The sequence below is a fragment of the Macrobrachium rosenbergii genome, chromosome 13, assembly GCF_040412425.1.
Source record: "Macrobrachium rosenbergii isolate ZJJX-2024 chromosome 13, ASM4041242v1, whole genome shotgun sequence".
In the NCBI taxonomy this organism is placed as follows: Eukaryota; Metazoa; Arthropoda; class Malacostraca; order Decapoda; family Palaemonidae; genus Macrobrachium; species Macrobrachium rosenbergii.
In genome coordinates this window covers 50,546,084-50,556,908 of record NC_089753.1, presented here as the reverse complement: position 1 = coordinate 50,556,908, position 10,825 = coordinate 50,546,084, and the positions used below count along the sequence as shown (strand labels likewise).

The window sequence follows — 10,825 nt, the reverse complement described above, 5'->3', positions numbered from 1 at the left end:
AGAATTTCTGTAAATCATCAGACTGTCTCTAGCTGATAGAGGAGTGCCCACATATTTCCGGTGTTGCGTCGGGTCTAGTACTAACGGGAGTCTATACCATATGCCATACATGGGACCAATGTATGTGAATGTGTTGTCGCTTTTGACAATTATGCCATAGTAATGAGCATCTCACAAGAATGAGTGTATTCACAGTAACACAACAGAAATAAATGACGTGATTAAAATCTATTGCCAACTGGAAGCACTTGAATGGCAATGTATTGTTATGAAGATAGATGCCGACTCTCATCCAACGGAAAATTGATCACAAATTAAACTTGGGTGTTCAACTTTGGTTTAAAGATCCATGCAGAAAATAATGTTATTATCAAAAGACCCTTGGCATTTTGGGACATAACTACTCCCAGCTGAACAGCAGTAATTTGTTTGAGGGTTTCCTTGAAAAAAGTTTACATTTTGTGATACAAATTTTATCAACATATTTTCATCATATTTCATAATCCTTCAAGAACTCTTGGCCAATGTCCTGTGCAATCTGATCGACAGTGATGTTAAAGGTTCAGGTTGAATATAAGCAAATTCTTTTAAATGATAAATTTCGATTCTCAAAAGATTTATTTCACCCGAGGTTAACTGGTAAAGAGATTTCAGTGTCTATTTTATTTCAACATTTCGAGGCATCGCCTATAACGAAATGCATCCTATAAAACGGATAAATCCATTCCTAATTATTAAAAAAAAACGGTTTATAACATGTCTAAAGCTAAATGAAAATAAGAAAGCCTGAATCTGCACCAAACGAAGAAGACAGAACAGCCAGCTAGTATGAGATGAACGGAGATCTTCATACGTGAAGTAGATATGCAAGTGATTCGTCAAACATCAGCTTAGAAGAGCCAGGAGGAGCCAAGCTGGTAAATAAGGTAGTATAGCACAAGCAAACAAGCATATCGAATTACTGCTATCACGTGAACACTGAGGAAAGCTTCAGTAGCATACAAACGGATATTGTAGTTAATGCGATACACGAAAGTAGACCCATTTTAATCCTTTGTTAGATATCTAGATATAGACAAAAGACGTAAATTTGAGAACGGAGAATTCAGACCAGCCTACTGTTCGTAGAATGAATGAGCACCCAGGTCTGATCTTCTAGACCTAACAGGATAAGTTTTAATATAAAACTACTCTGATCCGTTGCCTTACAATATCGATTATGCTCAGCGGAGCTCTTCAGATCAGTAACAAGGGCAAAGTGTTCGTAGGGACGTTAGAAAAATAATTGAGAAGCTCAAATATCCCACGAATGCCTTTGGGATGACGTTCGGAAATAGTATGACGTCATGGTCGAGACGTGACTGTGTCCGAAGCCTACAAAACCCCTTTGAATATTTGAAAATCGTTGTGTTTAGTTGATTTTATAGAGTAATATGGTCATAAGATGTAATATTATTGAGTTATTGTATTATTAAATAAATGTATATCTGGAAATAGTAAATAACAAGTAAAATGATGTAATACATTTGTGACTAGATAAAAACATTCGAACGAAATAATGCCCGATAATTCTGCGTTAAAATAACTGCATGTATTTGTCAGTGTAATTTTAATTTGACTTTATTTATTGGTAATTTTATAATAATCACGTAATTAAATGTTAATTTTTTGAAATATTAGGCTATCTTAAGTAAAGTGATAATAACTATGACGTATCTCTTATGTGCGTTCTAAGATGAGAATGGCTGATTTTTCGTAATATGATTTATGTCATTGGTTAGAGGAGAATACCTATAATATTGAAGCAATTATCCTTTCAATTATGTATAATATGAAATAATTTCTAATGAGAAAAATTAGACTATATTATCTATGTAATCTTGAAAGCTTTGTAGGTGCTGAAAAAGTTGAATGAGATGTAATGGGCTTATTTTGATAAATTATTATATAAATCTAACAGAAAAATGCTTAATAAATATATAATTTCAATATGAAGCCCCAAAACGACGGGAAATAATAAATGTTTGTCGCTCGCTAGAACGCACTTGAGTGTGGTGGCTGTTGATGAGAAATGTTTGTTGTAGTGGTAATGGCGGGTGTGTGTTGGTGTTGGTGGTGCGTCAGTTAATCATTTGCGAGCGTTCGTTAGAGATCCTCGGCGGCGGCGGAACCACCACCTCCCCTACAGCATGAAGGCAAAGCGCTCTTCATTGCGCCTACTGCTTCTTTGTTCGCTCTCAATAGACAGATAGTAAGGGAAGAGTGTTGTGTGTGATGTCTTGGGGTGGTGGTGGTGGCGGGTGTGGTGGTGTTGGTGGTGGTGGCAGCAGCAGCAGCGGCGGCGATCATCATCACCATCACCACCACTACCACTCGCCGTCGTCGTCACATCATCATCATCATCATCATCAGCACCAGCAGGAGGCTGGAGGTGGAGGAGGAGTTGGAGGAGGCGGCGGCGTTGGTGGTGGTGGGGGAGATGTGGTGGCGAAGGCATTGGAGACCTGTGCCACTCACCACCAGTTCATCGCCTCCCAGGCCGAACACCTCGAGAGACTTCGCTCACAGTGTGCCACCAGCGCCCAGCTCACCCAGCAGGAGATCAGGACGCTCGAGGTACGGTGCTCCAGGGTCCTTCAGCTAGGGTAGGATCCCCTCTCCCCCTCCAGTAGCTGCTGCGAGGCTCGAGGGTGACCTCCAGCAGAACTAGGATACGGTGCCCCTGGGCCCCTCAGGTTAAGTTAGGCTTCCCCGTTCCCTTCAGATAGGTTCTCTGAGGCTCAACGTCGACCTTCAGAAGTTTTAGGATACTCTAGACTAGTATGAGCAAATAGGACCCCTCAGGTTAGGTTAGTATCCTTGTCCCTTTCAAATAGGCACTCTCGAGGTTGACCTTCAGTCTGACTAGGATACAATAGGGTACTTCAGGTTGGGTTAGGATCCTGTCCCCCTTGCATAGGTACTGTAAGGATCAAGTTGTCCTTCAGAAAGACTAGGATGTTACAGGCTAGTATGAGACATCAGGTTAGGTTAGGATCCTCTCTCCCCCACAGACAGGTAATAGCCTACAACGCTTGAGGTTGACCTTCAGAACAACTAGGGTCTGGTGGGCTAGTCTAGGACAGTTAGGCTGCAGGTTAGATTAAGCTCCCCCATCCCCCTAGAATAGGTACTCTGAAGACTACAGGTGCGGCCTGGTTCCCACCAGTAATATTTTCCAGAATATTTACTGCCTTTTGTTTATGTTTCTGTTTGAGTTTATGCCCTTTTTGTCTGTTTATGACATTTACTGTCTTTTGTTTGTTTTTACGTTCATCCCTAAGGGGCTGGTACTAGATATGGCACCCATTTTGCACGTCAACTAATAGTTACCGAACTAGAGGGGCGTGGTAATAGTCTTTGGTTTTACTGTATGTTTCAGGTTAGGTTAGGCCCCCCTCTCCTAGAAAAAGTGATATGAGGCTTGAGGTTGACCTTCAGGATGACTAGGGTACGTTAGGACCCCCTCTCCCTCTCAAAAAGTCACTGTAAGGTTGGAGGTAGATTTTCAGCATGACTAGGATATTACAGACTAGTAGGATACTTCAAGTGTAGTGCCATTAGTTCACCTCTTGCAGTGCACTGTAGGCATTACCTAAGGTTCTTTGTAGTGTCCCTTCGGCCCCTAGCTGCAAACCCTTTCATTCCTTTTACTGTACCTCTGCCCTTATTCTCTTTCTTTCATCTTACTTTCCACCCTCTCCTAACAGTCATTTCATAGTGTAACTGCAAGGTTATCCTCCTGTTACACCTTTAAAACTTTTCTATTTTCAATTTTCCTTCAGTGGTGAATGACCTCATCGGTCCCAGTGCTTGGTCTTTGCCCACAATTCTTTATTCCATTCCATTCAGGCTAGGTTAGGCTCCCAAGTCCCCCTTGAATAGGTAGTACTACGACACTTGAGGCTGACCTTTGGTTTGATTAAGATATGGTGGACTGGTATTGCCTAATAGGATACTTCAGCGTAGGTTAGGCGCCCCCATCCCTTTTGAATAGTACTACGAGGCTTGAGGTTGACCTCCAGCATGACTAGTTTATGGGCTAGTAGTACTGTACCTCTCAGGTTACGTAGGATCCCCTTTCCCTCTCCAATAGGCACTACGAAGCTTGAGGTTGACCTTCAGTAACTAGGATACGGTGGGCTAGTATAGGTCGTTAGGATACTTCAGGTTAGATTAGACTCCCCTCTTCCCCTGCAGTATGTAGTACAAGGCTCGAAGGTGAACTTTAGCATAACCAGGATATGGTGGGCTGGATTAAGCTAGTAGTTTCCCCTTTCTTCCCTTTAATAAGCACAAAGGACTAAGGCTGACCTTCAGCTAACATAAGATACAGTAAACAATAGGAAAGTAGGACACTGCACAATAGGTTAGGTTTATATGTCTTCCTTGATGTGGCATAGCTTAATAATAATAAACCTTGAGGTTGATCTTCAGAATTTCTTGGCCAAGGTTGGCAAGTAGGATATCTTTTGTCGCCGTCGAACTTCTCAGTTCCAGAGGCCCTTTATTGCTCACACTGTTCGACTGGAACAGCCTCCCTGAGCATGTCGTGCAGTTGGAACTTCAGAAGTTCAAGCGAAGATGCAATGCAATACTACCCAAATACAGTTCACCTTGTATTTTAACAATTTATATTTTTATTTATTTATCAATTTCTTAGTTTGTTTTTCTAATATCCTCTCTGTATTTCCCATTGCTACCTTCTGTTACATCTTTCGAATGAACATCATATTCTTAGGCAACTTGAATTTCAAGTCAGTTACCTTTTTGGCTTTGTTCCATATGAATAGTGTTCGTCCTCAGAATAATACTGTAATAACAGTAATAATAATAAGGTCGGCTCCCCTGCCATCCTTGAGTAGGTTGTGAGACTTGGTGTGACCTTCAGTGCGACTAGGATACCCTAAACTAGTACGAGTTTGGTGGACACTTCATGTTAGGTTAGGCTCTTCAGTTCCCTTCCAATAGGTAATACTGTACAAGGTTCGATTTTGAGCTTAACCCCAACTGGACTTTAATAGACTAGCAGGGTACGGTACCTTGGGTCAGGTTAGGCACCTGTTTCCTTTGAATAGGCTAGCCACTGAAATTCTTGAGTTTGGCCTTTAGAATTCTTAGGGTACTGTAGGCTAGTAGGAAGCCTTGGGTCAAGTTAGGCCCTGAGAACCCTTGAATAAGTAATGAAAGGCTTGAGGTTGACCTTCAAGAAAACTAACCTAGACAAATGATTACCTGAGGTCTGCTTCATTGTTTTTTGCATAGGCTGGGCAGAGATTGAAGGGCAGAACCCTTTCTTGGTTTACCTTTGTTTAAACTAGGTAATAGGCTAGACCTTACCTTTTTAGGTTTTCTGCCTAGTTGTAGCATAGTTTACGGCAAGGTTATTTTTTCTAAGATTGTAAAATCAAGTCTACACCTGGCTTATATTCTTTTGTCTCCTTAGTTTAAAGTTTTTTTTTTTTTTTTGTCTCGTTTTCAAATATTTATGAGAAATGTCAGCTGCCATTTATATGAAGTTATGATTACTGTATTACAGTAGTTGGTATTGTAAGTGAAAATATAAAATGTGTACCAACTTCATTAGAATAATTCAGAGATAATTAGATCCCAACTCACCTTTTCTCCTTTTATTCAGTGTACTTTTGATAAGGATAAGTATTGACAATAATTAACCCCATTTTGAAATGAGGGTTAGCCACTAGGGGGCCTGTCCCGTACATGATGTTTCTTGTTAAGTATATTTGCCATAGACACACTAAATCCCTAGTTTCCAATAAACATTTTCAATCAGTCATGCTTTCCTTCTTTGTCTGTTTGTGTCTTTTGTCAGACCTGAACCAGAGTGAGTGAGAGGAGGTTCGTAAGGAAAGGCTGATGGAGCCATAAAATACACTGAAACAGTCATGATTGAAGTTTATTTTATCTTGTGCAATGTATCATCTAAAATTTCTCCAATACTTTATTGTAAATTTTTTGCTGTAGTTTGGAAATATAATGGTTTTCACATCAGTTGTCTGCCTGCTATCTTCTTATATCTGGCTGTTGAGCATCATTAAAGAAGTATTTAAACTCAGGAAGCAAAAATAGAATGTCTTAACCTAGGTTTGGTGTACCATTCACTGTTCCTAACATTTTTCTAGTCAAATAAGCCCAACATTTGGTCACTACTTTTGCCAGTGTGCTTGGAGCATTTTGTTACTGTTGACATTTCCAGTTATTTACTTATTTGACAGTGGTACTGCTCATGTGTTCACAGATATTTGAAAGCACAGTATTGATGTTAAGTTGTCCAGTTTAACTTCTCAAGTCCAAGTGGTTCAGTGCTCTCTTCACTACTGATGCTGAAAGGCAAGATTAAAAATGATGATAATTTATACATGTATTGTCATACAAATAAAATATTTTAGTGTGGAATGTTTAAGATAAAGGTTAAACATAATGATACCTTATACAGGAAGTTACATTCCAAGTACCTGACACCACAGTTTTATGTAATACATTTTATATGAGTCATGACTGTTTCCGTTTATGTGCGAGTCCATTTTAGTTTACTTAATAACCATGCTTAAGCTGTGTCAGTGCAAGCATTGGTAAAATATCCCTGTATGACAAATATCGTGTACAAAAATACCGTAGGCCTTTGTCTCCAATGGATTTTTACTGAATTTGCGTGTGCATACTATGCAGTATGCAAGTTTGCTTATAATTATGCTGTTTAATTTTAATGGTTTGGAGTGTTGGTGCATTTGACAGGAGAATTACGAATTTTGTTGATCAGACTTATTACTTGAGGTACAAGAAAACATGTTTCCTTCTGGGATCCTTCCTTTGTTTTTAGATGTGGGGGTACATACCACACAAAATGAATAGTTTGCTCCAGAAAATTTTCAAAAACTTATAAAATACATGATGAATGGTTAAACAGTACCCAGTTCACATTTTTTTTTTTTTTTAGAAAATATCTTATAATTTCATGAGTAAACCACTTAGGATGACAGTATTGGTGGGTAAAAAAGTCCACTTAACCCTTAATGGACAGGAACCCTCATATGAATTTCTATAACACATTTTGAGTGGTGGACAGGATGACTCATATGAGTATTAATATTACGGGCCATTCAGTTTGGATGAATTTAGTGGGAAAGATGTTCATAGCACTTCAGTGGTACATAAGTGACTTATGGCACCTATAATAGCTAAGCACAGGGAGAGACATCAGTCAGTATGCCTTGAGATTTCTTAGCGGAATTTACTGCCTCCACCTCCAAGACATCTTTTTATTTATTTGCATATAAATATACCCAGGGATTGCTGTTGGTTTTAGTTCTTATCTTTTATGATATGTCAGCTATAATTGTAATTTTGCAAAGAAATATTAGAAAAAACATGTTTCCCCCATAAAAAGTTACGGCATCTCCCCATCTCAGTAAATCTCATAAATATTTTACAACAAATATACTCAAAATTTTTTACTGGTTTTAGTGCTTATCTGTTATGATATTGTGTGAGCTGTAATTATAATTTTACAAAATAAAATGAAATAAATTATCAGAAAAATCATGCATAACTTGGTAAAATTAAAATATTGTTATGAGTGTCTTGTAAAAGAGGCCCCACACGTGGTTGTAAATAGTCACTTTCAACTTCCTGTGGATTTAGAATTTTTTTTTTCTTACACCATGTGCATTTGCAAATCTTCCTCTTTCCATTGATGTGTTTTTTGTTAAATTGGCCAACCTTAAAGTTTGCCTGGTCTGGAGGTGTGCTTGATATAATACATTTAGCCCGTCCCTTAAGGGCTAAAGACTTTGATACAATACACCTCACTATTATATGTGGGAAACGTCTTACATTTCTTACAGCAGCACATTTGAAAGTATCAGTTCTGTCTGTTGTCACACCTCTCAATTAACAAAAGGCTGACAGTTGGGCTATGAAAAGGGCATGTATCCAGACTAATGTAGTAATTGTGTGTACAGTTTTGGATCTGAACCTCAAAATTGAGACATTTCTTTACAATGATTGATAGGTATAAACAGTAAAGTCCTATACTGTTAGGCTTTTATCTATGCTGTAAATCCCTGATTACTAATAAAATGCTAAATAAAATACTATTTATGTATATAGAATTAAAATGTGCTGGCATTTAAACCCAACTCTTTTCAACAAGCCAATGGAATGGGAAGTCAAAACAAAACTTTGATAATCCAGTCTACCAGTACCCTCTTTTAAGACTAGTTGGAACTGTATCCTTGCTTCTGTGCTGTAACAGTAATAGATGCACACATACAACTAATGTAATTGTCCATGTGTTGTTATGTGAGACAGTGGCTCCAACCAGCAGTGTGAGTGTGGCCTGAGTGCTAGATGCTGTATGGCAGAAATTCATTGTGAATGATACAATTTCCTGAGAATTACAAAGCTATTTTACAAATAGCTACACAGTATTGCTGAGAAATAATTAAAGAGTGTTTTTGGTCGTCGTCTTCCCTTTAATGAGAAGTTTGATGAGTACTGTATCACTGTACTCAGTGTGTGACCCTTGAAAATGGCACATTTTTTTAGCCTTTTATGTATTACTTTTTATCATGCTCTTAACTGTATGTCATTCTTCAACAGCTGGTACACTTTCAATTAACTTCTTAAAGTACTGTATTTCATGCAATTAGTGATGGAGGTTAATTTGTTTGTTTTGTTTCAGGGCAAGTTGGTAAAGCTTTTCAGTCTTCAGCTTGTAACAAAGCGTCACTTGCCTCCTGGCGTGCTTCTGCCAAAAGAGCTTCAGCTCTACCCCTCCCTCAAACAATGGCTTCAAGTGGTGGGACTCTGCAAGGATTCTGTCAATGTAAGTGCTTTAATTTAAAGATGTTTTTGTGGATTTCTTAACGAGACATCTTAACAGTATTAGGAGCATACTCATAGTGTTGTGTTTAGTAAGGCTCATTTAACACCATGTTTAGAATAACAGTTTCCTGTGTTATGAACTGTACATCACACAACTTATGCATTAAAGTGGCAATGTATTCTGGTGTGGTGTTCCTTATGGTATTTACAGTAGACCTCATATTTTAGAGACCCAGTTTGGGTTGAAGTATAAATTTGCTAAACTGAATACTTTTGTTTGTTATTATTAACATTTTCCATGATGAGTTCTGAATCTGTGTACATAGTTCAAGTGCTCTGGATGCCATCATAAAATTTCTCAGCTCATATCTCTTGACATTATTTACTGTATAATGCTTTATGTGAAGCATTAAAGATTCAAGTAACTGCAGTGGGTTGCCATGTGGAAGTTTTTGTTAGTTTTGGTTTACTATGATTGTGATTGGTCTCTGATCCTTCTGTTATCTTGATTTTTCCGTTCATTCTACCAAATTTAGTTTTAATATTGAAAAATTTTTAGTTGCCACCCAATATTTTTTGTGATCAATAAGCAGTCATCCACATTTGATAGAGGTGCAGTGTCATGACACTTCCCTTTATAGGATAGCTTTCATTCTCTGTTACAAGACCAGAAGTTCAGCTGAATTGTGTAGTTGAATTTTACATGTTTTAAAGAGTAGCATAGCAGCAAAGCAACAATGATTTTTCTGACCACCTCCTCACCTTCTTTTTCATTGCTTTGGCACTGGTGGTAATTTTGGTTCATGTTTGTGTCAGTGTTAAAGAAACTCAAGAAAATAATTAACAGTTATGTAAGAAGTTTTCACCTTGTTCCAGTGGACAGTTGATTAAATCATGTTGCAATTCCATATCAGGATGTGGAATTTTTATTTGTTTATTAGTACTTTGATTGATGCTGCATACATTTAAAGTGAATGAATAGCAGTTTTATCCAGTTTGGGAAAGGAAGTGTAAATGATGCTGAGGTGTTTTGTAGTCTTGCTAAAAAATAAATGGTATTTGTAAGAGACATTGACACATTATGAGGGTAATTATTCTCATATGGGTTGGTGAAGGTGCACTATCTGATTGCCCTAGTTTGTATTTACTTTCTCTTTGGTCTCATGTAGCCTTTTTACAAATTGGGATTCTGATCTCTGAAACATGCTTAGGAGAGTAATGCCCTTGATTTATGTGGATGATAAAAGATAAGCCTATGATTACAGTACTTTTCTTTTATCCCCTTCTTGAAACTGCCTTTAAAGTGTTAAGAAACAGATTTTTGCTGTAGCTGATTTAGTTCTAATAGGCTTTTAACTCATGTTTTGGGTTTCGTGCATTTTTCTATAACTTTATAAGGGAACTTCAAGCTTGACTGGTTCTGCTTCCCAAAATGGTGTCATTTTGAGGTTTTGTAGTCTTGAGTTATAATTCGCCATGGTTTGCCTTCATTGAAGTTGTCAGGTGAAAGATGTCTTTTTGAAGATAACTAGTCAGCAATGGTGTGCTTTGTTGTATCTATGTGAGTGAATTGAGAGGTAAATTCATGAGGCAGGGTCTTGGCATTACCCTTCTGCTTTATTCCTTTGCCTTAGTTGACACTGCTTTGGTAAGGCAAGGCTTTTGTTTTGCCTATCTGCATTCTGCATATACCTAAGTTAACAACACAGGTATTTGGCATACCCTGTCTGCATTCTTCCCGTACCTGAGTTGACATCATTTGTAAGGCAAAGAGTTGGCAGTACTTAACGATGCTCTTTTATTTATTTAACTTAATAACATCCCTTATAAGTGCCTAGGTATTTTCTTAGTATGGCCTTTGGTGTTGTCTAGATAAGTAGTCACAAAGGTACCTCCTGCTCATTGCATTTCACCTCCCTGTATTGCTAGAGTTGTCCTG

At 38.1% G+C, this 10,825-nt stretch overlaps 1 protein-coding gene across 7 annotated transcripts in view; it reads left to right on the top strand.

Moving 5' to 3' along the window:
- Positions 1–2,029: 2,029 nt before the first annotated feature.
- The window catches only part of LOC136845295 (kinase suppressor of Ras 1-like), a 73,031-nt gene continuing 64,235 nt past the window's right edge, over positions 2,030–10,825 (top strand). For 4 of the 7 annotated variants that reach the window (XM_067115483.1, XM_067115486.1, XM_067115484.1 and 1 more), the window contains exons 1-2: positions 2,067–2,616; positions 8,744–8,887. In XM_067115483.1, coding sequence (XP_066971584.1) covers positions 2,275–2,616; positions 8,744–8,887 — 486 coding nt within the window. In that variant the 5' untranslated portion in view covers positions 2,067–2,274. Of the gene's footprint in view, positions 2,617–8,743; positions 8,888–10,825 lie in introns of all 7 variants that reach the window. The other 3 variants (XM_067115480.1, XM_067115482.1, XM_067115481.1) reach the window with 2 other exon arrangements.